This window comes from Alternaria rosae (assembly GCF_020736505.1).
Source record: "Alternaria rosae strain MPI-PUGE-AT-0040 chromosome Unknown BKA58scaffold_3, whole genome shotgun sequence".
NCBI classification, from domain to species: domain Eukaryota; kingdom Fungi; phylum Ascomycota; class Dothideomycetes; order Pleosporales; family Pleosporaceae; genus Alternaria; species Alternaria rosae.
Genome location: NW_025763572.1, coordinates 2,766,528 through 2,793,364, shown reverse-complemented (window position 1 = coordinate 2,793,364; position 26,837 = coordinate 2,766,528). Strand labels below are relative to the sequence as shown.

Below are 26,837 nucleotides of genomic sequence, written 5' to 3'. Positions count from 1 at the left end.
GACCATTTACAAAGACCTTGTGGTTGATTGCAAGATATATGTGGGCTGCTCCCCCATATTCTTCGCGTGACCCAGACCTAGACCTAGGCAATCATGGAACGAATATGCGGTACACACCGAGATGTCTGAATCGCATGGTACTCATCTGAGTTCAATACCCCTTCTTCTGTTCACCGCTGTCCTCACCTGCTTTGAATGCCCTGACATCCCTGAAACCGTGCTGTGAAACAAGAACGCTCTTTGCGCTGGAGCAAACAGTCTTTAACAGCGTACCGACCCGTATTCACCTCCGATGGACTTTTTCTGTTGTGGCCATATGACGCAGCGGCGCTCGCGCCGTTCTTCAAGTTCTTCTACTGCGACGCTCGACCACGACACCACCACCACAGCCAATACGCCTTTTGGTCAGCCCGCGATTCGCAATCCGCACACAACCGACGCAAACTTACACTCTGCTTTGGACTCAACTGCAGCAAGCTCGCCATCAAGCGCAACCGCGACCGCTTTAGTGCCTGAGCCAGCAGTGTTTGTCAACTCGCAGGCCTTCGCAAACGCTCACGTTACGCAAATCCCCACCACCTTCAAGCGCGCACACTCCCCATCATCAAGTGGTAACACCCCGCCCAGGAAACATCACTGCGGCCCTGTTGCGATGTCAGACGAAATGTCTGAAGAGCGCGCACCTGCCCAGGTCGTTGCGCAGGCCGCGCCTACCGCTTCGGACGAGGCGGACACACTGACAGACTCGTCATCCACAGTGCAGGGAGACACCATCAGGACCTCATCACCAGCCGTAGTGGAACCTCTTTGTTCGAATATGGTGACTGCATCTAACAGCGATGGTAATTCTCATTCAAGCGTAGATTCACCTGGGGTCGGCGTCACAACACACATCGAGACGCAAGATCTGGTATCCTCGCCACCACACAGCGATGACACTATGGCTTCGCAATCTCAGCAGAATGCGCCTGGTGAAGTGCAGTCACAGGAGGGAGAGCACGTCGACAACATCAATCCTGCTATCCCTCGCTCCGGCCAGAACCACGGCGACGAGATGTCCACGACGCTGCCAGCCACGCCGCCCATGAACGAAGAACCACAATCAGCAAGTTCATCCGCATCGTCAGATTGGTGGACTGAATGGGGTGTTCCACCGCCCCTACCGAAACCCGATACAGCCATGTTGTTGCCTGATCAAGCGGTCTCTTTCATAGATATCTCCGAGTCACTCGCTGAGCGCAACATGCAAAGCAACATCTTCTCAAAGACGCGTGAGTCGATAAAATACCAAGGGGCCAGGGTTTTAATCATCTCTTCTCGCGGTTTCCAACGTGAACATTTGCCTACGAAGCAGACAAGGCCCCCTTTGCTGAAGCGCCGTTACAGTGTGGATGTCAATACTACCACCGACTGGGAGCGAGAGACTGATCACTGGGAATTTGTACTATCTCAGGTAAATAGTTACCAGAAGCCTTACTTTAGTGGGCACTTCACTGACGTTACACAGACATATGACATCCCCGAGCTACCATCAAAGGAAGTGGATCCTCTACCCGCTCTTACACATGGGTTACAGCTTCCTCACCCTGCCCGGTACACTGCTTTCGCCTCGGCCTTTGACCATCAGCCTCCCCACAACGAAGGAGTGTTCCTTGAGCTGGGAGATGTGACCCTTCACAACGACGCCTTTAACTATATCGGCGCTACCAACAGTCAGATATATCGTCAGGAAGTATGGATGCGTGACGAGAGTCTAGACATGGCTCTCGAAGTGCTTCGCCGCGATTACGACTGTGACGCTGACAAAATCGGCATCGCCAACTCCACCGTGGCCCAGATTTGCTATTTTGCCCGAATGTCAGGAGAATATTCTGCAGAATACGAACAGTACAGGTCACGTTACGCCGATAAGAATTGGATCTTCATCGTCATCAACGATGCCATCGGCGGCGTCGAAAACGATGGCCACAGTGGATCACATTGGTCGCTCGCCGTTCTAGATCGGATTTCCAAGACATGCTATTACTTCGATTCGCTTTACATTAATTTAAGATTCTACCAGGGCCTGGGTCAAGATATGTCCATGGGTATGCTCCACATCCTTGGCGAAAGCCCTGACGATTGGAGATACCGCATACAATTCAACAGTCCCAATCAATACGACAACAACAGGTTCAAAGAAGATGGAGGTGCATGCGGACCATTTGTATACAAGATGAGTCAGATGTTGATCAATGCAATCAAGCTTTGTCAACTGGCAGGGCGAGAGCACAACTGCGATCTTACACTCAAGCACTGGTTCCCTGAACAATTCGAGTCGGAGTTCCATTCGGAGCAGGTTCGATATGAGATCAAGGACAAGATTGCTCGCTGGGCACGCAAACAGTGGTCTTCAAGATTGGTGGACAACTGGGACACCGCGCTGATCCAGGGCACAGATGCAGTCCTAGACGACGGTCCAGTCGTTACATTCGAGGTCCCGGGAAGGTCCTCCAGGACACATGCGTCGGGACGGAATGTCCCCAGCGGAAATAGTTACCAATCCCCCATCACCTTGGACGAAGACGATGAGAATTACGTTGTCCACGGGAATAGGAGGGATAGCTTTGACAGCAACGTTGCGTCCGCGGGTGGTGATACGGCGGTCGTCGACCTGGGTGAGGACTCCGATGATACCTGGGTGGTGTCAGACGACGACATGAACCTGGATGAGGACGACGAGGAGACCGCAGAGGTCGTCCTCGACGGCCAAATCCAGATTGACGACTACCCTGTGCATGGAGAGGAGAAAGACGCCTAGGCATCTTGGGGCGGGGAAGCGACGTTGGCTTGGTTTTATTTTGATAAGGGCGTTAAATGGGCTTGTCATTGTCAAGATACCCCTTCCCTTCAATTGTACGATAGCGAAGGAGTTTTGGTTTTTGCATAGTTTTGTTTCGCGAGGAAAATGTACTTCAAAAATAGCGAAAAACGGCTGTAAAGCCTGAACAAAACTCCTAATTTGCAATATCATGATACTCCTTGATAAAATTGCTAGACTCGACGTCGCACCTTCCAAGTTCCTCCAGCAAACCCAAAAACCATCCATCACGTGTCGCGTCATTTCCGTACTAGCGCAATCCCAACGCCCATCGCCATCGCAATCCAGCATCGGCATTACCAACATTACCAACTTCCACAACAATCCTGTTTTTCTTTCCGCCCAGCCTCCCAACCTCTCCCAACCACCGCAGATCCAAGATTGCGGCTGAACTCGCCATCGCAAGCTGCGCAAGAAATGGTGGCGGTGGCAAAATATGCACAGCACCGCAGGTCAAGCGAGCCGAGGTGCGGCGAACGATGAAACCGGGGAGGCGACAGATGTCGTGCGTTCTGCTGCGGATGTACCTGTCTATCCTGTCGCATCACTAGAGGGAACTAAGGGGCTAGAGGCCGGGGCAATTGTTGATCACCGGCGAATATGAGAAAAAGCAAATGCTGCGCTGCTGCCTTTGCCTTCCAGGGTCGGTATGCGGTACGGAGAGTTTGGAACGGATGGGGTCTGGACCTAGAAGGTTGAGATGATGGGGAATGACGTAACCGCGTGATTGCGATAGCTGAACTAACTCCACCAAACCTTCTTTCCACGGCTCTTTGCATTGCATGATGACTGGAAGTTTTTATGTGGGTGTGCTGAGGTTAGCTTGGATCGTGGTGTTGGGCATTGTTCTACTGTGCAGGTGTACCTGATCGATCACACGATACTCACTACCACCACGATCACTACTACGAACTAGCACATGTGTGTGCACGAACCTACGCATGTCGGCACGGCGCAAAACGCGTTTGGTGTGTATATCGGATACGCATAATCAGACGCCGAAGTTACCGGCTGGCGATGTCTTGATCCACGCGGGTGACTTGACGAATCAGGGGAGTTATGCGGAGCTCAAGAGGACGGTGGAGTGGCTTGAACGGCAGGAGTTTGAGGCCAAGATTGTGGTTGCTGGTACTGGAAGCCCTTGGTCATGTTCAAAAGGTACAGACAATGGATACGAGAGATGCTGATGATGTGACAGGGAATCACGACATCACACTCGATCCTCCATTCTTTCGAGAAAACGAAGACTCGTGGAAATGGCCTGCGCCCCAAGATACAGAAGAGTGTAGAAGACTTTTGACGGAATCCAAATCGATCATCTACCTTGAAAATGACTGTACGGAGATACGACTAAAAGAACGGGGAACGTGCTTTACCATCTTCGGGAGTCCGTGTACGCCCAAGCAGCAACTTGCGAGTTGGGCTTTTCAGTACAAACCCGACGAAGCAGAGGAGTTGTGGAACAAGATTCCAAATGCAGTGGATATTGTAGTTACTCATACACCGCCAAAGGGGCGATGCGATGGAGTAGTAGCAGCGCCGGGTGGGCAGAAAGACAGAATAAGGGAAGGATGCCCAGCGTTGTTAAGAAGATTAGAGCAAGTCAGGCCGATCTTGAATATCTGCGGACACATACACAACGGACGAGGCGTGGAGACGATACGATGGAGAGAAAGACATGCATTACTACATCACCAAACCACGCCCATGGATATCGGTACCCTAGTACCAAGCGTGCAGTTCTGGAACGACCCAGGAGCCTCCAACAAGAAACTTTCTCTAGTTGATTTGACGACGGGCATGCAGGTGAGAAGAGGGCGTGGTTCGGGCTGCGACCACCATGCGAGCTTGACACGTCAATTGCAGCCTGACTCGCGAGGGGACCGTCCGGAAGGCCAGCCTGATGCGTCGTCTGCACCGGATCAGACAGGGCGTCAGCCCCCGTCCGGTGGTGGTGAGAAGCTTATCCCGACGGCACCAGCGAGCCTCACTGATGTTGCCCTGCGGGACAGTGAGGCGTTGTGGAGAGGGATTAGTGGAGGAAGACGGCGAGGGGGCGATGCAGATGAGCATCAAGATGAGAGCGATACCGGACATGGGTGTCCTGACGAGGCTACTCAGCGTCTCGCAGAACGACAGAGGGGTATGCCTCCACTGGGGACGGAAGAACGCAGCCAGACCACGGTGATCAACGCAGCGTATCTGGGTCCGAGGGTTGCTGGCAAAACGTCGGTTGCCTACAACAAGCCGATAGTCGTCGATATGGAGCTGCCTGTATGGGGCTCTTGGGACAACGATAATGCTAGCTAATGTGGGATGACGGATCAACTGCAGCGTACCTGTCCCAAATGATCTCATTCCTAGCCAGCAAAGCACACTTGTCGAGCCAACACCTACATCATACTGCTGCTTGTCTATAGCATATCGTGTCCTACTCACTTTGGAGCGTGCAATGGAGGAGGACCACGTAGGAGGACGTGCTTCGTGGGCTTTGTGAGCTGACCATGTCACGATTGGGTGTGACATGCAGAAGTGCCCCGCCTTACCCCCGCATAAGCGTATCTTATCGTCCTATCAAGCCACGGGCTAACGTCTGCCATCGGGACGGATCGAGTGGCAGCAAATCTATACCCTCTCACATGGCTTGGGACGGAGAGCAAAATATTGTCTGACGGGCGACGCAACCGCCGTGCCCTGACCTGAGTTGCGACGGGCCACAGGGATGCCCCTCAACATGCCTCGAGTGATGTGCGGAGGATGTGCATTGATGGGTGCCGAAGGCCCGGTGACTGCTACCGTCTGAGTTGGGGAACACATGTGTCTCGGAAGCTGCAGAGGATGGTTTGTCTGGGTGGATCTCGAATGTGACGAGTCGCCTGTCGGTGCTGGCTTTGTGCTTCACCTGTACCCTTATGCTGCAGCTGGATTCGTCATGTCTTGCAAATGTTCATGGTGGGGTTGGTGAGCATTTCACGATTGGACAGCAGGTGTGGTCACATCGTGCTTCCACGCTTCTGGCATGGCTTCTTGGGGCTTCGGCGGTCATGCAGGCCCTCTGCTTGTTGGGCCTATCAGAAGCGGTTCGCGAGGCAGTCTCGAAACGGGCCATGTGGAGGGTGTTGGGCGTGATTGGACTGTGTGTTTTGCAGCCGCCGTGGCCGACGACGAGACCTGCAGCGGTGCTCATGTGAAGCAGCGGCTTGCGCGATGCGATGCGATGGGCGTGGAGCGGGGACTAGTCAGAGTCGAGTCGAGGCTGTGACGCTCTTTTCAGCCGGCGACGAGTTTGGTAGGCGAGCGCTGAATAGCGCAGCCAGCAGCAAAGCAGACAAGTGCAAGGCACAGGGATGCCCTCGACGGCTGTCGAAGCCCTGGAGCCCTTGTGCATGAGAGCCTGATATAGTCACAACTGCACCCCCAAAGCGTGCAGGCTGACTGCTCTCAGAATCCATATTACCCGTTGCACACAGCATTCTATTCTTCGAAGCCGCCCTCTTATTCTTCTCCCGCGATTCTCCCCTTCCAGACTACGCGGTGCGATCCCGACTATTGCCAGCCGGATCCTATTGGCATTTTTTGGCACGGTTGACGGTGACGTCGCAAAGCCATCCACACCGCAAGTTACGGCCTGCAAGCAGATCCATCGCTGCCGGGCAACGAGCAGCAAAGTCGAGAGCACAACACAGCCTCACTCTTGTCCCTGACCGCCGGCCGAGCATTACAATTTCTTTGTCCAGAGTCTTTGATCCGAGTTTTTTTGTCTCTTCGCCACGTTTCCGCCATCTTCGATCCGCGCTGTCTGTGTCCCTGAGCGACCCACTATTCCTTAGGTCAGCCGATTTCAAGCAAGCCATCCTCGTCACCCCGTGCAGGAACACCCGCACGCTCCGTCCGCTCTGCTCCCACCACGGCACATACTGCACCCGACTCTCCTTATAGGGCTCCTACACCGACCCATCGCCCAAAGCCCATCGCTCTTGCCCTTGCTTTTGCTGCGGCCTGCCAGACATCCGCCCAACACCGCCACAGGCTCGCTTGCTCATCCACTCGCTGCATTGCCCGGATCCGCATGTGTCAGGCCTGAGTCGCAAGCAGTCATTGCTGTCACACTATAAGAGAGATCCCACACCCCACAACCGACTAGCAAACCTCTCCCCACACCGCCATGGACGACCCCCTACCCGATCACTACAAGGCCCTGGGCGTCGCCAACACGGTCGACGCCGCCGTCATCAAGGCCACCTACCGCAAACTCGTCCTCAAGTGCCATCCCGACAAGGTCACCGACCCCGCGTTGAAGGAGCAGAAACAGGAGGAGTTTCACAACATCCAGCAGGCCTACGAGTGCCTCATTGACGACGAGAAGAGGAGCAAGTACGACGCGCAGGTCACGCTCGACAAGCTGCGCAAGGAGAAGGCGGCGCGAGGAGCTGTGCCACGCGACAGGACTGCACGCTTCGATGTCCCCACATCAGGCGGTGCATCCTTTGCCGCAAACGGCCCTTCGCGATACACCACCGAGTACCGCGCACCCACAGCACGCGAGGAAGACGACCGCTACCACGCACGCTACCACACTCAACCGTCAAAAACCACAACGTCCTCGAGATCCACTCGCGAGAAGGAGTCCAAGAGCTCGCGACACGTCAAAGAAGACAGATCACGCTCAGATCGCGAGAAAACGCGTGCCAAGGAGACCCGAAGCGACCGCAAGTTCACCCAGGTTGACAGTGAGTCATCGGGTGATGAGAAGGCGCGCTACGAGGCAGCCTTCAAGGCTCGCACCGAAGAGGATGCTCGGCGCAAGGCAGAAGAGCGCCGGACCTACGAAGACAACCGATATGCCGGCGCCACTCACACTGTCCCTGCTGCACGCAAAATGAGCGTCCAGGAACAAGAGGCACTCCGCTACCAGCACAAGTCGCGCGCGCAGGTCGAGGAGGAGATGATCTCTTCTCGTCCATCGCCCGCCAGGGCCTCCTCGCGCGATTACTACAACCCTGAACCACCTCGGATGGTTCGACGCGACAGTGCTCGACCTGAGCCCGTCCGCAGGTCATCTGCTCGCCCAAGCAAGGAAAGACCTTCTTTGTCCCGTCGTGACACCGACCGTACCGATCGCAGTATCCCCGAGGTTGTCGAGTGGGCTGATGAGCCCCGGCGTGAGGAGAGACGGGTACCCAGCTTCAAGCAAACGACCTCATCACCTGCTGAGCTCGCCCGTGGAATGCCTCAGCGCTCGTACACCGACAGCAGGCCCAGCAGATATGCCGAGAACACGCCTCCAGCACCTTCGCTGAGTCGATCATCGACCATGCCTAGCATCCCGAATACGTCCTCGCGTAGAAAGGACGCCACTGTTCCCCGCCCGTCTGGTCTCCGTGAGACCATGACTCCTGAGCAATACAGCAGTCCCGACAAGTACAGCAGTCCTGAGAAGTATGCTAGTCCCGAGCGAGACGCTTTCCCCAGCGTACCACAGTCGTCGACTGTCAAGACATATTACTACCCCGTCTCCGGAGCTGGCGCATCCCAAGATCCGCCAACCCCCACTCCTCGCCACGTTGTCCGCGAACCCCAACGCCAACACCGTTCAAAGTCGCCGATTGGCAAGCCCCCGATCGGTCCCAACCGTCCAGCAGAACCCACCGGTTCATACAAGACTGTCCCACGGCCGTCCATGCCAAGTCGCACGGAGTCGAGTCGCAACATTTCGCCTGTCCGCGAAGAACGCGGCCGCTCAGGTAGACTGTACGGCGAAATCGGTAGCGAACCCCGACACAGGGTGCGCCAAACAAGCATTGACCCCAACGAAGTGCAATACAGCCGTAGATACGGTCCCGAGGACGTCAGATGGGCACCAAGATCTGGTGAATCCGACAGGGCTGACAGAGGCTATGCCAGCAAACCTACTCTCGGAAGGACTGCTACGTATGTTTACTAGTAGTCTCACCATACACACTTAGAAACGCGAACCATATACACGCGCACACACCGACACAGGCATCAAATTGCCCATAGGATACCCCCAACTCCCGGCTATCGGATGAAACACCGGGATCACATTTTGCAATTCTTCACAGGCGTTTGACGGTTTTTTTCCATTACCATCTCCCATCTCATTGATGTTCAGTTCTACGACCAACTACACGCAAGTGCTGCGTTTGGCGTTTTAAGAGGAACTCTCTCTGTCTACTTGTCTGTCAAGTTTCACATTCGTCATCTCTGTACAATTGCACATCCATCGAAATTGAAATATATTTCGATGAAGCTTTCCGTTCGCTTTTCTGTCCTTGAGCAAGACGTGTATGTACGTCTTGCATTACTTTCGTTGTATTGTATTGACACTGCGCCGGGCTAGACCTGGACACATTCGCTTTATCTGCATGGTATTTGGATACATATACTACGCTCGCTTGGTACGAGATGAGATGAGATGAGATGATGAGCCTGATTGGCATGGTTTCTGCTTCTGTTTTTCGTAGACGTGGAGTTCTCTTTTGGGACATGCACACAATATCATCACACATAGTATATATTTTAAAGTAGTAACCCGAATGGATTATCAAGCCAACCTAAGACTTCTTCTAGCATGTGATTTCTGTATGCCACGGAAATGTGTCTACAATTGATTAGACTCGCATTCATTAGTACGAGCAAATACGACGACTTCATGGTAATTCCCTCACTCATGTTCCACAGAGCTGCAATCTCAAACCGCGAGCTGCCCTTCTCACACCGCAACTACCTCTGCCCAACCACAATTCGTGTTACCAGTTCAACCCTTCCTTGTCTCCTTGCAACCCGAGAACGGCGATCTGCACAACCCTTATCTCGCTGACATAGGCCAGATCTACATTTGTACCACCGAATAATGTAGAAGTAATGCAGGTGAGATGTATGTAAGCCTTTGGTGTGTTTGAGTGATTAGGTTAGTGGACGGGCGGATTAGTAAGACGAAGGATGCTACTTCAACTGTTCGCATGTTTTGTCAGCAAACGAAAAAATAGTCTTCGGTTGGACTTGCCCTGCCAGTTCATTTGCTCATAGGGGGTACGCTTGATCAGGAAGACTGCCTGGTTCGATGAGAGGCCGTATCGCCAACAAAGGGTCAGTTACGCGATGAAGACACATATATGCAGGTGGACGACTCAGTGTTGAAATATGTGTTCCATTCATTTACATAGCCTTTTCCACCAGAAACCCTTAGATGAATCCAGAGAGGGAAAAGGAAAATCAAGGAAATGCCCAAGGATATGATCAATCCATCTGTCAAGATCGTTCTCTCCCTCTCTCTCTCTCCCAAGAACGCCTTTCGCTGGCTGAACTCGCCACGCGAACCAAGATACAAAGAAACCAAAACACAAAACCAAGGACGCAACCCAAGACGCAACTGGGTGCTTTCTGCCAGAAGACAGTCGCTTTGCATGGCTCGTAACATCGATACTGAGTGTGTAAAGTAAGGAGATGAGATAGATATACAAAGGGGCAGCGAATGTAGTAATGGGTTTGTCGAGAGAGGAAAAGTTGTTGTAGTAGTGTTGTGAAAGGAGTGTGAGTATGTCGAGGGGATGGCGGTACTAGGGTACTAGAAACTAGAACATTACTCTGCGTAATTCAACGCGCATTAGCCCCCAACATGCGAATATGGAAAGCCGTAAGCTGTACGGACTTGCAAAGAAACGAAATATTTGAACACAAAGGAGATGGATGGTGATAAGGGAATACGAGATGGAAACTGCCGGACCGTTGGAATGCATCGGCATGCCAAGGGTAACGGAGATGCTGCGCATCTAACGTCGACTCTCCAAGGTGGGTCAATGTGACATGCAGCTGTCAGGAGTCCAAACGCTCAGTGTTGGTGGCGTCGCGAGCTCTTGTTGGCGAAGGACGATCCTTCGGAGAGAAGTCGCGTAATTTCCGACAAGGCGGCCGAAGCTACCAAATCTTGTGCGCGCGGCGTCTTCTCCGGAAGCTTCTAGGTTGAGCAAGTCCACTCCGCATATTTTGAGTTTGCGTTTCGGTCTGTTTGTGCCTTTGCTCACAGTACGTCCCAGATGTTGCGAACAATGGGGTTACTGCCAGTTTGGACAGGGCTTCGGGGGTCAACGGTGGCCTTTTCAGGCGTCCATTGCCGGGGTGGTGGTTCTTCCCATGCGGTGTGGCCGTTTCGTCCGTCCTTGATCGTCTCATTGGAAGATACCGGACTCGTGTCGTCGCCAGAGGACTGCAGTTCGAAATGGAAGGGATTCCTTGTGAACTCCTCGGCACGCGGTGACATGAGAGCGTCGATGTCATCAGCAGCATGTTGAGGAGCAGAAGGTTTCGGCAGCTTTGACTGAATCTCCGTTTGTAGCTTGTGTAACTTTCGTTGTTCGCGCATGTTCGGTGATGAGAACCTAGTGCGAATGGCCTTGGCGGGAGTTGAAAGGAATGTTTGGCTAGGCGATCGGGGCGTATCCGGCGCCTTGGGGAACGCTACAGGAACAGGTTCAGCCGGGTCGATAGGGGTCAAGGCTTGTTTTTCGGGTGAATTGCTAAGGCTGTCGATGCGTGGTCCGGCGTCTTGGCTATGTTTTGGGAAGGACATGGAAAGCAAGCTGGGGGCCTGGAACATGGGGTTCGTTTGCGCCGTACCGTCCAGCGATGCAAAGCCGTTGAAAGTCTGATGTGCAGGCGGTAGGATGGCTTGGAATGACGGCCGGCGATCCTCAGCTTCAGAGTCCTTGATAGCCGCTATGCTAGGCCTGTCGAATGGATTGAAGTCTGCTCTTGTCGGCGATGTCAAGCCAAATGGATCCTCATCTGCTACCCTCGGCTTTAGTGGAGTCATGTGGAATTCTGTGGCACGTGGCGACTTCAGGTCATCTTCTAGGCTTGCGTCTGTGCGACCAAAGATATCCTTGGGAAATTGTGTAGCGACTGGCGAAGTAATCTCAGGCGCGGAAGGTTCGTTATCCAGATCATAGCCTGCCGGCCATGGGTTGTCAAACGAAGTCTTGATTGGCGACATGACCTCGGAATCGGATGCATCGTAGGAGCTAAAGGAAGGTATGTTGAAACTCGCCACAGCTGGAGATCGAAGTGGCTCAAATCCTGATGGTTGCAGAGGCGCTAGATGTCTCTCTCCTGCTCCGAATGAATCGCCCTCATCGTTGCTCAGGCCCAACCGTAATGGAAGTTGACGTGAGAAGTTGGGCACAGAGGCAAGTTTGAGAGTAGGCTCGGAAGATTCTTCGCTGTCGGAAACGTCTTGAGTCTGAATGGTCGGCAGGTCGTCGCTGTTTATCGAGACCACGGGCACAACGTGACCCGTAGGATCAACGTACGGTGTCGTCGTCGTTGTCGGAGAGGGCTCAGAGGGGACATCAAAATGCGCTGGGCTTGAGTCCCAGGACCGACGGAAACAGGCTGAGAAGGCTCCAGTAGGTGCCGATAGGGGACCGGGAGATATAGCCATCATATTGCCTGTGCTGGCCCGCTGCATGCTAATGTCGCTGTCGGGTGGAAGCGGTGCTGTTCGTGGAGTGCGCGATCCCGAACCTGAATCCCTATCGTACGAAGAGTACTTGTTGTTTCCCGTGGAGCGGGTAGAAGGAAGGCCGGCGGATCGGCGTCCATATCCTTGGTTGTGATATGAGCGGCTTTCGTTCTGTCTTAACAAGCTGTTGCGGAACTCCTGCAGTTGCATGATGAGGTTCATGTTCGGCCCGATCCACTTGCTTCGCTTCTTCGCCTTGTCGTACGCTTCTTGCACACTCATCTGCGGGTCCTTGTACAAGCCGTAGGCGACGATCAAACTGGCAGAACGACTGACACCACACTGGCAATGGATGAGTACACGCTTTCCACGCTGAACCCTCTCGTCTATCATCCTGACCAATTTGTGAAGGTCGGGAACGATGTCTGTGTTGTGCTCCCAGGGCATATGGATGTACTCTGGTGTCTTGTATGTCTTGCCCTCGATCACAACCTCGCGCGGCTGTATGGTTTGCATGACCGGGGTGGCTTTGGGTGTGGTTGGCGAGCCATCTTCCATACCAAACGATTGCTTTGGTCGCTGTGAAAGGGTAGCAAAATCGACATTCTCCGCCGGTGGGCCATCTATGCGCCTGGCATCAATGTCTTTTTGTGATTCCACCGTTGGCGTAGTGAATGGGTTCTTTACTTCGCTCGCGACGTTGATTATGACATCGAAAGTGGTGGCCTGGATAGCGGTTGGCTCGAAGTAGAGGAACACGCCAGACTCATAGATGCAGATGGGGCCGTTGGGATAGGCAGCCGGCTTTTCCTCTCGCGACTGGGGAACATCGAAGTTCGGTTCCTGGTCCTCTTCCTCTTCCATTTCAAAAGGGACTTCGCTGAGGCCACTTTGCTTGGGTGCAACAGGTCGTAGGGGAGGCAACTGCATACCACCCATTGGATTCGTACTTGGTGAACATAATGGTAGCGAAGGAGATGACTGGAAGTGGCGAAGCGGCGGACGATTGAAGGACGGAGTTGAGGGTATGAGCAATCGTACTGGCTTGCTCTCGTTGCTACCAGGCGTAGAAATGGTTAAGCTCAAGTTGGACGGTCGGCGCTTCGGCGGTGTCGGCGGTTTGATAAACAGTGGTGATGGCGGTGCCGAGCTGTTCTTCTCTTTAGGAGCTACTGCTATGGGAGCTGGAGTGTGTGCGCGCAAGTTGCTGAGCGAAGACGCTGTGTTGATACCAAGGTTCTTGAGATTCCGAGGCTTCTTTGCGGGTGTTGTGGGACGCTGCAATTCGAAGAATGGGCCGGCTGACGGTTCCCCGACAGGCGCTTCTGCTCGTCTAGACCTGAAGTCGGCAACGAAAGACGAGGGCGTAATTGTCTTTGCGAGGGGCGATTCGGGAGACACGCCTGGAGAGGGGTCTGTCACCGAGGACGAGTCCATGGTTGATATGGTTGTGGTCGGGGAGTTGTCGGAAGAGCCCGTCGATGTGCTGTCGCGACTTTCGCTGTGGATGTGGAAGGAGGAGAAGGGTGTGCCCGAGTTGGTGTTGGGGCTCGTGGCAGGGCGTGCTACATTCCCGCCATTTTGGCCCTTGCTGTGGTGATCTCCTCCAAATACGGCGCCGAATGATGGCATGGGCATGAATGAGCGCGCGCTCGTCTGAACCATGCTGGGACTTGTGTGCGTTGCCAAGCGTGGGCAGTGGTTGCGGGTGGTACTGGGCCAACGTGGAGGTCGTGGTGGGTTGAAGGGTGGTGCAGTGCAGTGGGTGAAGGACTGCTCGAGTTTCTTAGAAGGGAAAGAAGAATTAGGTGTAGAGAAAGCCCTTTTCAGAGTCGGAGTGTCAGCATCATGGGATATTGTGGGCGAGGCAGACATGGCAGGCGCATGTGTTTCGAAACGAGGGCTGCGGGACGGGGGAGTGGGGAATGGAGGCTGAAGACAGGTTGAGAAGCTGTTTCCCGACTCGAAGATTGGTGGTAGAGTGCACATGGTCAAGCAGGTAACGGTTGACAGGTGACAGGTGCCCGTACACTGCCTCGACTACAGTCATGCTCGCTCAGACAGACAACGGGGCACAGGAATGTGGAGTTGGGACATGAAAAGAAGATGCGGCTTACCTGGGTGCCAATAGCAGTGGGGAGGGGCGCTGGCGTGGTGAATTGGAGCGAGAATACCAGATCCTCTACTAAGCGCCTGGGGGAAGGAGCGACTGGGCCGGCGATGCGCCTATGCCTGAGGAGATGCGGCGTAGTGGGTAGAAAGGGCAAGAGCGTGCGACGCAGCGGGTGCGGGTGGTGCGAGCGGCGGTGGTGAGGAAGGCGCGGTCGAGGGTGGGTGCCGCGCTCACGATGAGGGTCTGTTGCGACGCACTCTGGACGATGGGGAGGGTCGAGGGCAGAGTGGTGACCAGCTTGGGTAGTGCGGACGAGGGAAGCCGGTCGATCGCAGAGCCGCTGCCGCCTGAATGTGGGAGGAGGGGGTCGTGGTAGGCGAGGCGAGCACGCTGTGTGTCGTGATTGAGGCGGCGTGAATGCGTCTTGTCGATGGATGGGGGAGACGAACTGCGAGCTGCGCTAGTGGCTCTGTGGAAGCGCCGACGTTCCAGGAATAGCAACCGCCGCCGGTGCGCTACGAGGCAGCTGCGACCACTAGGACACTAGCATGTCAGACCCATGAGTGTCTTGGGACCATACTACACAAACGCGCCAGTCCACTCAACCACCGCGCCTTACAGCCTGTCTACCGTACTGCTGGCGATCTTGGTTCGCAGCGTACGCGTAGTCGTCACTTCCCTCGCCTAGCAAACAAATACTCGTCGCCTCCGCTCCACAGGAGACTGCCCTCGACAAACTGCCCTTCTGCCCTTGTTCCCCGGACCTGGCGAACCTGGCCAGCCTAGAGTAGGCCCCTGGAGGCCGCATCCTGAAGACGGGAAGGCCCAGACGAGATACCTCGGAAAGAGGTCGGGGTCCGTCCATATTGCAGCCACCCCAGACAGTATGTAATCCGTCCCGTCTCCGGCCGCGACGCGCACGAGATGAATTACTCGTCGTCCAGGTCGTCGTTGTTGTCAGCGCTCACCATCGCCGGGACACCCTGGCCTCGCTTCGCATGCCACAGCCATCGTTTCGACTCTCACTGCGTGCAAGACTGCGACTGCGACTGACTTCATCGCGGCCTTCTGAGGCACAAAACAGTCGGAGCAAATATCTGCAACGTGAAACGCACCGTGGGAACTTATCGACCCACCTGTTGGCGGGGTGAGTTTTTGCGTCTCCGTCATGTGAGGACTACCACACGTTTCATGTCTCTGCCGTCAGTTTCGCAATCCCAAACGCTCCCACAGCATTTGTGGACCTCTTTCCGTATGACTGCCAGCCAGAGCCGCAGTCCTTGCAGTACCTGCCGAAACGTATTTCCACCTCTGCCGCTGCCTGTGCCCTGAATGTTGGTAATTTGTTCTTTCTGTTACGCAAAGCCCCGATTCGGCGAGCCCACACCAAATGCGTTTCAGCATCTTTTAACACCGGCAGAATTCGTCCTAAAAAGCAACGCGACACTGATTCGGGTACCCATGCGAAGATCCAACGACTCAGGACAGTCCGCCTCATCCTCCTGGGCACGTGCTCTTGAGATCGGGATAGGTTGACTGAGCGACTCATTGGTAGTTTCCATACTTATCAACTTGCAACGTGGAGATCAGAGCCCAACTTTTCGCTACCAGCTAGATGGTATTCCCGACTGAGTCGTCCTTGGAAAGTGTTCTGGCCTCCTAACACAAGGCCTCAATAAGGCCCGAGTCTATTTGCCAGCCTTTGCCAGCCCTGACGCTACACGCAGTGAGTCGTAGCAACTGTGACAGAACAGCCTGGTTCTCCCGCTATTAGGGCGGTTTGGACCAAGCAGCATTCTTTGCGAGATAAAAAAGATAAGGGGTGATGTATCACGGGCCTCAGTAAGGTTCAAATGTTTGCGATCGTGCTTGCGGTCCGAGAACCTAATCCTCTGCGACGACCTCGACCAGCAAGCAGGGACGTGCTCTGTCCATTTCATGGTCGACTTGATCATAGGTTTGGTTGTGCGTGAAGTCTCAACATACTCAAATGAGGTTCATGCGCCCCTGTGGCCTATGTGCCGTGGTACCTGTATTGTAGCACGTCACCACGACACACTTCGCGCATGTCATAGCTTTCTCGGACTTACGTCCGACTCCATAATACAATATGCTATGCGCGTTCTCAGAAACGGGGAGTGTACTTTTTTGTTCATCTGTAGTCATACCTTTGACATGTGCGCTTTGCACATACCAGCTAAATCAGCACGCTGCCAGAGACGTGTCGAACGAGTTGTGTGTGCTGCATGGAACAGAATGTGACTATGTCAGGAACCACAAGCAGCTGTTCATTCTTACCAAGTCACGCTGTTACCTAAGCATACGTGAAGGTATGACAGAAGGACAATGCGCTCATCTGTAGATGTGGTTAGACTACACTCTATGACAAGAAACTTCGATGTATTCGTATTGGAAATTTACTCATCCTAGGGACTGTTAGTCCATTCACGGGAAGACAAGCTCTGCGTTACTGTCAGCCTCTATGTATGTACAAGATAAGATATCACGTCTGGCCTAGTTATAGTCAGTAGCTAGATACCTAACATGGCCGTAGTGAGGGTAAAACCAGCATGTCCACGGTTGCCCTCAACCACGAAGAAAGCGAATTTGCAACTTCACGGTCGTCAATACTCTTACTCTACAGTACAACTCCAGGCCCAGAAGATCTGGATACCCCTCGAAAACTTTAGACAAAAGTGCATGTTGCGTTATCTAGTGCGTAGGTGTTGTAGATGCTCTGCGCTCATCCACCAGCAACGCCAAGCCAAAGCGGGCTAGCGCCGCCCACCATGCGAAATTCAAGCGAGCCCGAAGAACTCGAAAGTCGAGAGCCTCTTCTTTTCGCGACAACTAACCACCAGGTCAATACACAACAGCCACCATGTCGAGGCCAACCGTCACCGTCGTCTCCGCCAAGGGCGAGGCCACCAAGGACACCGTCCCCGTGCCCAATGTCTTCAAGGTCAGTTCCGCCGCAATTCGAACTTCGCGATACGATGCAAACCACAATCGGAGGGACTGAGGGGGCTGCAACGGCAGCTGGAGGAGTGCAGACATGGGAAGAACACTGAAAGAGCGGGGACACAAGTGGCAGCGGGAGAATGCTCGCATCGAGCTGGACTACGCAGAGTTCTTCCCATGATGCACTCTCGTGAAAGTGTAGCGAAAGCCGCATTTTCTGGCTTGTCTGCTTCTCTCAGTCTCTCGGATACGGCTCTACAATGCACTTGGACGCAAACCAGGGGCTTTGACCAATGCTAACAACTCTCCTAGGCCCCCATCCGCCCTGACATCGTCCACGCGGTGCACACTGGCATGAACAAGAACCGCCGCCAGCCATACGCTGTGTAAGCCTACCTCGCGCGCTACACAATCACCCGATCTAACAACAAGCAGCTCCGAGAAGGCTGGTCACCAAACTTCTGCCGAGTCCTGGGGTACCGGTCGCGCTGTGGCCCGTATTCCCCGTGTCTCTGGTGGAGGTACTCACCGTGCCGGTCAGGCTGCGTTCGGTAACATGTGCCGCTCCGGTCGCATGTTCGCTCCCACCAAGGTCTGGCGCAAGTGGCACCAGAAGATCAACCTGAACCAGAAGCGTTTCGCTACCGCGTCTGCGCTCGCTGCTTCAGGAAGCCCTGCTCTTCTCCTTGCCCGCGGTCACGCCATCAGCACCGTCCCTGAGGTTCCTCTCGTCATCTCATCGACTGCTTTCGCCGATGCCGCCATCAAGAAGACCTCCGCTGCCGTCGCTCTGCTGAAGGCTGTCGGTGCTGGTGCCGACGTCGAGAAGGCCCGCAACACACGCAAGGTCCGCGCTGGTAAGGGTAAGCTCCGTGGCCGCCGTCACACTCAGCGCCGCGGACCCCTCGTCATCTACAACCCCGAGGAGGATGGCAAGGAGCTCGTCCTTGCTTTCCGCAACATCCCAGGTGTCGAGACCTCATCCGTCTACTCCCTGAACCTCCTCCAGCTCGCCCCCGGTGGCCACCTCGGTCGCTTCATCGTCTGGACCTCATCCGCTTTCAGCGCTCTCGACAAGGTCTACGGATCCACCGCTGAGCCCTCAGCGCTCAAGAAGGACTACCTCCTGCCCTCCACCATGATGAGCCAACCCGACCTCAGCAAGATCATCAACTCCAGCGACGTCCAGAAGGTCCTCCGCCCCGTCCGTGGCGGAGCCGTCTCCAAGCGTGGTGTCGTACAAAAGAAGAACCCGCTCAAGAACTTCCAGGTGCAGCTCCGCCTCAACCCCTACGCTGCTACCTTCTCCAAGGAGAAGCTTGGCCAGAAGAAGGTCGAGGCCGGCAAGCCCGAGTATGCCGCCGACACCTTCCACGAGCTCATGCACGAGAACTAGATGGTTGTTGGTTAGCGTTATGATTTCCTAAGGTGTTCTCTCTTCGGCTGGGATGGACTGGAATGATGAATAGCTATGACAAATGTAGCTCTTCACAAAATGCCTCTGAGAAGGTTTCACTTCCACTCCTACCTATGACTATATGACTCAGGCGTTGCATTGATGAAGTTCGTCCACATGTTGCGGATAGATGTTCGTAGTAGTGTGGTATTGCATGATCGTCAGCGTTCCACTGACTTTGAGATCTCTACCAAGTGTACTCTCATGCTAGCAATACATGTCCCAAACGCCGTCGCTATGCTTCAAAGTTGCCCTCATCGCGAGTATAAGACCTCACTTGAACAGCCTCCTTCCACCCGTCCTGCCCATAGTCCTCTCCACACCCTCCAAACTCATACCCGCAAACCCAGCACCCCCGCCATCCCGATCCCTCTTATACCTCCTCAATGCCTCTCTCAAATGCGCCGGCGTAAGCGGTCCCTTATCACACGCCTTCAGCCTGTCCTGCAAACTAGCATCCTTCTCCACCTCCTTCCATAAACTCTCTGTACGATCAACCTGCGTAGGATACCAGCCCGCACTCGTGATATCTGAATTGGTCGGCCGATTCCTATCATCCTTGATATGAGCACTAGGTCGAACCAGACTCTGACTGAGGATGGGGCCTGGTAGGTTGGGGTTGGGAAGGTGCGTGCGTACGGCGGACCATTCGTCACGGACGGTGAGGGCGCGGTCGATGAGTTCGCCGATGAAGGTTTTGGAGTAGGATGTTACGGCGATGATGATGGGTTGGGGTACGGATTGGGAGAGGGTTTGGTTGACGAGCTTGCGGACGGTTTCCCGCTTAAGGCGGATGCGGCGGTAGGTTGCGTAGCGGTCCATTTGGGCTGGGGTCATGAAGTCTTCTAGCATGCTGTTGGAGCACAGTACATTAGCAAACGGGCTCTAGAAGGACACAACAGAGAGTATAGAGAAGGGACGTACCGTTCGTATTCTTTTTCTTGCTTCCTGCGTGCTTCGACACTCATGCCGCCTTCAATTTCCATGCCCATTTCCTCGCCCATCTCGTCGTCGTCATCGTCTTCTGCTTCTTCTCCGCCGTCGCCATCTTCGTCTTCACCCCCTATTGCGCTTCGCCCGTCGGCACCTTTGCCACCTCTTGCGCTTGAGCCTGCGACACTGCCTCCGTCTCCGCCCTTCTTCCGTCGCTTTTTCCCTCCTATGCCGTTGACGACTGAAGTGGTGATGTTACTTTCCACGGACGGAGAACGCGAGTATTGGCGCGGAGAGCCGCCGACTGATTCGGCATCTGGGGAGAAGGCGTTGCGTAGGTTGGAGGGTTTGCGCTTTTTGGTGGGCGCGCCGGAGTGTGAGGATATGCTGCCGCGCTTGCGACTGCCGGGGACGTTGAGCTGTGGGATATGCGGTGGTGAGGCCATGGTCGCACGATCACCAAAAGTACCGGACTCTGATACTGGCGTCGCGGTAATGGGAGGTGGTTGTCGTAGGAAGGCTAACTTCTGCGGGTTGGACAATGGATTGAGCCCTGGGGAAGTCGCGATCTCCGCCAAGCAAAACGATGGAGCGTCGACTAGCGCGTTTTCTGCTCGGAAAGCGCGACCGGGATTGATTTCGTCATCGACACTCGGGTGATGGATGCTCGCGCCTATTGCACTCACTGAGCGTTGCTCTAGACTTTCACCATGTAAAATCACATATCAGAAGGCGATCTGCCATTAGAACCAATTTACAGCCATTACGTTTAGCAACTCCACTTTGCGTCGCATACCCGCATCCAGCCCAGAGCGCCTCAAAGATGCCATCCTACGAAGAATCCTACGGCCAGCAAGCCGCTCAAGCAGCAGGCACAGGCGCAACCGACACCGATGGCGCCGTGCAAGCACCGCCCGATGCGAGATCTACGTCTGACCTCCCACCTGCCGCCCTCGACCTTGCAGCGCGCCTCTTCGACCTTGCCCGCAGCGGGGACACATCGACCCTTCAGCAATACGTCAGCGCCGGCATTCCCAAGAACCTCACCAACGCATCCGGCGACACACTTCTCATGTTGGCGTCCTACCACGGGAAAGCCGAGACTGCGAAGATGCTGTTGGATAGCGGCGCGGATGCGAATGTGCTGAATGGGAGGGGTCAGAGTCCTATTGCGGGGGCTGTGTTTAAAGGATACGATGATGTTGTGAGAGTCTTGTATGAGGGGGGAGCAGATGTAGAAAAGGGACAGCCAAATGCGGTGGATTGCGCGAGGATGTTCAAGAGAGGGAATTGCTTGAAGTTGTTTGGTGTGGAGGAGGGAGAAGGGACTGTGGTGGATGTTGATGCACATGCTGTGTCGTAGTGGAGACCCCGCAGTGTTAATGATACGGATTAGACTTGCTCACTCGTTTAGAACTGGCACAACAACAGCTATAGGGTAGAAGTGTACTACTTCAGAAGTCGAATGCTAAACTCATACTATCCCGCGCAACACAAAGTCTGGCAGTCTAATCCTCCCGGAAGAACCTTCCTACAAATTATGGTATCATATCATCGTCCGTCAGCCGCCAACTCCCTACTTCTTCTCTTCTTTTCCCTTGTCTCCACCAAACATGCCTCCAACGTATCCACCGGCACTCTTTGCGCCTCCTGCAAGGCTGCTCGCACCTCCCTTCACACCATCCGCAGCACTCTGTCCATAACCACCCAGTGGTCCTTGACTCTCAATAGGGTTTCCCTTGTCGTCCTTGCCACCGCGCTCAGCACGGTTGATACCCTCTTTGGAGACGGCATCACCGAGGGGCTGTGCGAGTCCTCCTTTACCGACTTGGCCGCCGACGAGGTTGTTTACGCCGTCTTGGAGGTTGTCGACTTGGTCAATGCCTGTGACCTTGGTCTGGTCGAGTTGTTCTGTGGGGAGGAGTGTTAGGGATCTATAGTTTAGGGATAATTCAGAGTAGTAAGAGACGTACGTTTGGTAGCATAAGATGCCTTGTTGTCCTTGGTGAACCACTTCAGGTACTGGTCCTCGATCCATGGCATCCATGTCTCGTACTTTTGGTTGTAGTACTCTCCCGCGGACTCCCTGTAGGTCTTTTGTGATCCCTTGTTTTGGTCTGTCATCTTGGGCAGTATAGATACTGTTAACTAATCTGGCTGAAGTGTATGGATAGTGAGAGGGGATATTTGTGAGGTTGTGTGTGTTTGCATGTGAAGCCACAACTCGCGGATCAGGCAGCCAGCCATATATACTCCACCCGCAGATTCGCGCCTTCCCGTGTGTACGCCATCTGCGCCAGCGGTGATCTCATCTTCGATCACTTGCACCGTGCTTGTTACAAGTTTGTGGCCCGCTGTGGTAGCATCGAGACAGGGGTTGGTGGGTAGATGGGTTGCGCTATACGTCATCTGAACCAGAAACCCAGACCAACTGATCGTCCCGCGTGGAAACCTGCATCTCAGACAGCATCTCTTGGCTGGGCAGCCGCCATTCAAGTTATCTACGCGGGGCCAAGGGCGCCTGGACTCTAGGGCTGGGTGTCTGTTGGGCTCAGCTTGATTGGTTCGTGGAGGAGCAGATTGTGTAGGTTGGCTTTGGTGGGTGCGATGACTGGACGCTAGCAGCTGGCTGCGCAGATGAACGTCTTCAACCACCTGCATGCGAGGGCGGCGCATTTTTACGTGTGAGTAGTGGCGCACAAATGCTGATGAACAGCTAACAAGAGAATGTGCAAGCTGGTCAGCTCTGCAGCATTGTTCGAGGCGATGCAAGCGCGTCACGACATGACTACTTAGGTACGTTCTCCTCCGCAACCACAGATACGAAAGCTTGCAAATCATATCGCGGTACGCCGTCATCTCATCTCACTCGCATTCCCTTGGTTAGTCGTTGTTCTCGCTTGAAAGAGATGGATATTCATTGTCTAGTATTTGTTTGTGGATCTGTCAGCTCAGCCGAACAAAATTGAACGGGGAAGTGAAGAGCATGAACCCAATCCAACAATACTCCAAGGTGGATACGACGCATTGGACACGAAACAGATAACCTCCATTAGCACGTGATCCTCTTGCAAGTCATCACAAACAGGCGCAGTCTCGATCCAGGTTGGAGGTGTAAAAAATCGTCGAATAGATTTTGTCACTCCTGGAAGTATACAATGCATTCTATGTGGAAGATAGGATAGGTAGAACACACCGAATACCTCCACGGTACAGTTTAGAATACCTTTTGACATCCATGGGTCGCGAGAAAACCGTCCGTGGGTGAGCCGGATTAGGCCATGGTTCCAGTCGCACTTTCCTCACTCACTGCGCTCCTTCACTTGCTAGGTCTTGGCGCTTTTCTTTCTTAAAGTCTCCGATCGCACATGAATTCCCTGCAACACCATCGTTCATTCACAATATTCCCGCCACCGGCGCCGTCCAAACGCTCCATGCGATAAATAGACTTACTACCGCCGAGATGTCTGACACCGACGCCACCGATTCTGCAGCCGTCCACCCGTCGCTATACGAACAACTACGACGCCTCAGGCGCCAGACTCATCGGAATCGCAACCGCAACCGCAACCTGGCTCTTGACCTGAACAGTCTAATCCAACTACCTCAGAATCCCACGAGCGACCTAATTATCGATATCGATATCAATCAGCTACGTCAGGACTTGACAGGACTTGAACGTTCTGTACCCAACATCACATCTGCCCAGCGTCGATTCCTTAGGCGAATGGATCTAAACATGGCGCGTAGCTTACGTACACGAGGTAGGGCTACCGAAGCTACAGGCGAGAGCACTGCTGCTCCAGCGCCCGCGGCCGCACCCCAAGCTCAAGCCGCTCTCAAGCCTGCCACGACGCTCGTATCGATGCTGCCAAAGACCCCCTACAATGAGATGAAGGAGGCAGAGGGGATTGTGAACACCCCCGCGTATACCAAAATGCAACTCGCGCTCCTGGAGTGGCTGGGCAAGTAAGTAGTATCCGTGTACAGACTGATGTGAGAGATGTACTGATCTCCTCCAGGAACCCCTCTGCGAAGCTCACTGTCCGGCAAGCTCATCGCTGGACTGAGAGCATTGCAGAGAACAAGCGTCTGAACGCAAAGGACGCTCTGCGCCTCTGCTACTACATGCGCTCGCAGGGCTTCGACACGTACGCCAACATTCGCAATAGCTCTATTAGCTTATATCTTTTCAATCAGGTAAGTTTAGTGTCTACAAAATGTAACCAAGGCGTATACTTACCCCTTCGTAGGCGCCTGAACGTGGCGAACACAAGGCCCTGCTGTATTGGAAGCAGAATTACACGACCAACGCCATCGAGCACACGATCTCTGAGGAACACATACCAGCCCGTCCGGCGCGATACAACGATTTCATACCCTCGGTAGTCTCCGAGCATCAACTTCTGGATGCTCTCTTGGTCGGGCCAGACCCACGTATCCCTCAACATGCAGGTGGCCCTGCCCCTCGGGTACCAGAGGGCGACGAAGCACAGGAAGAAGACGTTGAACCGACCGAGCATAACGTCGCTACGCTCCTCGCCGTCGCTCAGGCAGACTTGGAGGCTCAGTTCTTGTCTGATACCTCGGATACAGAGTACGTTCTGTTCCCCTTCATACAATGAGATTCTCTGCTAATGATCATTTAGTCGCGTTGAAGCTATGCTCGCCCAGATTGAGCAGCTCCATAGCCAAGGACAAGAGGACTAGGTGGTGCGCAGAGATGTGGGATGGAGCACTTCGAGGACTACATGGGTTTTGAACAGGCACTTTTGTGACATTTTCGTGCCTTGTAGGCTCCAGGATGTACTTTGGTGTGACTGCTAGGTTAGAATACAACTCTGTTTGGCACTGGGATCTTGGCAACGGCCATGCTCTTGAGTACTTAACTCTCTTATTCTTTGAATCCCTTCCTTCTTCGTCCTCATAGCACATTACAAAATACTAAAATGAACCAGAACAACATTTATATGGCTTCTGGCTGCCGAAAACCACACCACAGTTGGCCATGTGGTAGAAGATGTTCTCAGCTCGACGGGAATAGCTGTCATTATTATGTATCAAAAAACCGACCTCTTTGTCAAGATATGGACCAGTGCGATAGTTCTTCGTAGAACATCAAATGGAAAAAATGGAAAAGGGCGAGAGATGTATCGTGTCATGTTCTGGACGACGAGAGACTGCTGAACTGCTGAAAAACACAGAAGAGTGTGCTGTATTTCTCCGTCCTGGGCTCTCTGGCGTGTGGATATAGAAGCCATCCACTCCTACTTTCCTTCTCGCTTTCTCACATAGTCTACGTGCAACCTAAATCGAGCTTCACAACATCCCAAGCAATTAGACGATCGCCCGAAGGTGAGAGTGCGCTTCCAAGAACAGCGGACGACAAAGCCATGTTCTTCAGTCTCTGCGTGCGGAAAAAAAGTAGATTGATTGGGCGATCTAAGTCCCATCGCCAAATGCCTGTCGTGTTAAAATGTTGTTTCGAAAGTCCTCAGGGTGTTAGTCATGTGCGAGGCATGCGTGCATCAGAGGCTAATATTAAGACTGTGCGATGGGGCAACATTTACACGCACCTCGAGAGTGATACAGTGCTTGGCGAAATCGATTTCTCCTCCCACGCAGTTGTAACGAAGTATGTGCTGTGCCACATTGCAAGCAGGGATTAATGTGCCCCATACCCCGCAGCAGCACCGGCCTCAACTCACAACAACAACAGCAACAACAACTACGATAAGCGGGCCGATTTCTGTCAGTAAGTACGTACCCGATAGAGTTTGGTTGTCAAACAGAGTACTGATTCCTTGGCTTCGCGCAGGCCGGAACGCGTTCGCTCCATCTGTCAACGCCGCAGTTAGAACGGCTCTTTGGTCGTCGAACATGGTTTCTCAGGAGCCTGATCAGCCCGATACTACATCCATCTCAGAATTAGATGATTCTAGCATCTATACACCTACTACGACCACCGAAAACGTTACTTCAGACCTGAAAGATCACGCCTCGACGAGTTGGGTGCCTTCACATGGATCTACCGTCATCATTCGCTCTACCTCTTGCGGCAATGTGCTTACATTGCTTGATGGGCACATCGTACTAGCCCCGCCTAGCGGTCGTGGATCCATCCTATGGGAGTGTGTAGAAACTGGAGGCTGGTTTGGATTCCGAAACTGCGTCTCGGGCAAGTTCATATGCCATGGTCGGGATGCGAGACTGAAGTGCTCGGCAGAGCAGCATCATAGTTTGAGACACTTTACTATTACGCCAGTACCAAAAGGGGGTTACATTATGCAAATGCTGGACTGGTGGACTCTTCGTCCTATAGTGATCAATGCCCAGAACGGGCTACGAATGCTGGGGAGGACTGGAAACAAGCTGTCTGAAGGGATTGTGTGGAACTTTTTGGAGAGTGGGGCCGGTAATGCTGACCTCCAGGACTTCTAAGTAGGTCAGTGTCCTCATAGCAAGGCAAACCATTTTTGGCCGCCCTCCAACACTGTATCACAACGTGCGGTCTCACAAAACGAAAATCGTGATGTATCACTTGGAAGGCGCGCGTTCCTGACTCTGCCTCGACGAAGCGGTCCAGGCGTTGCGCTAAAGCTTCACGGGTCGTTCACGAAATGGAATAGTGGTCAGGCACGGACGTGTCGCGGACCGCTATCTGCAGTCTGCAGCCACAGGCGCGGTACCAGATAGAGGGTAGCACGAAGCGTTGACCGGCGTTTGCTGGACTCCACCTCGAGATTACATGTCCAACGCGCAAGCGATGCGGGGAAAACGTCGCATTCCCATGGGAGGGCGCTGAGGCCTGTAGACAGGAAAATCAATAGGAAAAAGAAGACGTGTAGACGAACGATATCCCCAGAAGACATGTCGATGCAGGCATGCGCTAGTGCAGCGCCTTATGTAGATCAATCCAAGCGAGAGGTTGGGTCCGGTACATCCGCCCTGCCACGGCTACTGGATATATACAGATTTCGCGTTTGATACCCATCGAGTAGGGCAGAGGGTGTCGCGGAAAGGGCTGCACTGT

At 53.9% G+C, this 26,837-nt stretch overlaps 10 protein-coding genes across 10 annotated transcripts; 6 read left to right on the top strand and 4 right to left on the bottom strand.

Annotated features, from left to right (window-relative positions):
• Positions 1 to 316: 316 nt before the first annotated feature.
• On the top strand, positions 317 to 2,906 carry BKA58DRAFT_467808 (uncharacterized protein; the record flags this gene model as incomplete). Its single annotated transcript, XM_046175075.1, has 2 exons — positions 317 to 1,453; positions 1,508 to 2,906. 2 exons carry the CDS (start codon positions 317 to 319, stop codon positions 2,798 to 2,800), a joined length of 2,430 nt encoding a protein of 809 aa, XP_046028095.1. The 3' UTR covers positions 2,801 to 2,906.
• Positions 2,907 to 3,484: 578 nt separating this feature from the next.
• Positions 3,485 to 5,267, top strand: BKA58DRAFT_135681 (Metallo-dependent phosphatase-like protein). Its single transcript, XM_046164479.1, has 2 exons — positions 3,485 to 3,988; positions 4,059 to 5,267. Exons 1-2 carry the CDS (start codon positions 3,802 to 3,804, stop codon positions 5,168 to 5,170), a joined length of 1,299 nt encoding a protein of 432 aa, XP_046028094.1. The 5' UTR covers positions 3,485 to 3,801; the 3' UTR covers positions 5,171 to 5,267.
• A 5,634-nt stretch (positions 5,268 to 10,901) lies between these two features.
• BKA58DRAFT_400235 (uncharacterized protein) lies at positions 10,902 to 15,319 on the bottom strand (the record flags this gene model as incomplete). Its single annotated transcript, XM_046171584.1, has 3 exons — positions 10,902 to 14,372; positions 14,459 to 14,914; positions 15,074 to 15,319. 3 exons carry the CDS (start codon positions 15,317 to 15,319, stop codon positions 10,902 to 10,904), a joined length of 4,173 nt encoding a protein of 1,390 aa, XP_046028093.1.
• A 1,870-nt stretch (positions 15,320 to 17,189) lies between these two features.
• Positions 17,190 to 18,978, top strand: BKA58DRAFT_135493 (60S ribosomal protein L4-A). The gene is made up of 3 exons (XM_046164473.1): positions 17,190 to 17,416; positions 17,728 to 17,801; positions 17,851 to 18,978. Exons 1-3 carry the CDS (start codon positions 17,336 to 17,338, stop codon positions 18,809 to 18,811), a joined length of 1,116 nt encoding a protein of 371 aa, XP_046028092.1. The 5' UTR covers positions 17,190 to 17,335; the 3' UTR covers positions 18,812 to 18,978.
• On the bottom strand, positions 18,978 to 20,367 carry BKA58DRAFT_135507 (hTAFII28-like protein conserved region-domain-containing protein). Its single transcript, XM_046164476.1, has 2 exons — positions 19,796 to 20,367; positions 18,978 to 19,724 (listed from the first exon to the last, which is right to left on the bottom strand). The coding sequence occupies exons 1-2, from the start codon at positions 20,248 to 20,250 to the stop codon at positions 19,145 to 19,147; spliced, it is 1,035 nt and encodes a 344-aa protein (XP_046028091.1). The 5' UTR covers positions 20,251 to 20,367; the 3' UTR covers positions 18,978 to 19,144.
• A 260-nt stretch (positions 20,368 to 20,627) lies between these two features.
• BKA58DRAFT_438064 (uncharacterized protein) lies at positions 20,628 to 21,246 on the top strand (the record flags this gene model as incomplete). The annotated part of the gene is made up of 2 exons (XM_046173556.1): positions 20,628 to 21,019; positions 21,219 to 21,246. The coding sequence occupies 2 exons, from the start codon at positions 20,628 to 20,630 to the stop codon at positions 21,244 to 21,246; spliced, it is 420 nt and encodes a 139-aa protein (XP_046028090.1).
• Positions 21,111 to 21,929, bottom strand: BKA58DRAFT_135505 (uncharacterized protein; the record flags this gene model as incomplete). Its single annotated transcript, XM_046164475.1, has 2 exons — positions 21,111 to 21,715; positions 21,778 to 21,929. Coding segments are annotated over 2 exons (487 nt in total), but the record flags the coding sequence as incomplete, so codon positions are not given.
• BKA58DRAFT_135546 (uncharacterized protein) lies at positions 21,733 to 22,965 on the bottom strand. Its single transcript, XM_046164477.1, has one exon. It carries the CDS (start codon positions 22,661 to 22,663, stop codon positions 21,953 to 21,955), a length of 711 nt encoding a protein of 236 aa, XP_046028088.1. The 5' UTR covers positions 22,664 to 22,965; the 3' UTR covers positions 21,733 to 21,952.
• BKA58DRAFT_135617 (uncharacterized protein) lies at positions 22,946 to 24,689 on the top strand. Its single transcript, XM_046164478.1, has 4 exons — positions 22,946 to 23,773; positions 23,827 to 24,004; positions 24,058 to 24,401; positions 24,454 to 24,689. The coding sequence occupies exons 1-4, from the start codon at positions 23,268 to 23,270 to the stop codon at positions 24,512 to 24,514; spliced, it is 1,089 nt and encodes a 362-aa protein (XP_046028087.1). The 5' UTR covers positions 22,946 to 23,267; the 3' UTR covers positions 24,515 to 24,689.
• Positions 24,690 to 25,202: 513 nt separating this feature from the next.
• Positions 25,203 to 26,341, top strand: BKA58DRAFT_135499 (uncharacterized protein). The gene is made up of 2 exons (XM_046164474.1): positions 25,203 to 25,563; positions 25,623 to 26,341. The coding sequence occupies exon 2, from the start codon at positions 25,685 to 25,687 to the stop codon at positions 26,243 to 26,245; it is 561 nt and encodes a 186-aa protein (XP_046028086.1). The 5' UTR covers positions 25,203 to 25,563; positions 25,623 to 25,684; the 3' UTR covers positions 26,246 to 26,341.
• Positions 26,342 to 26,837: the final 496 nt, after the last annotated feature.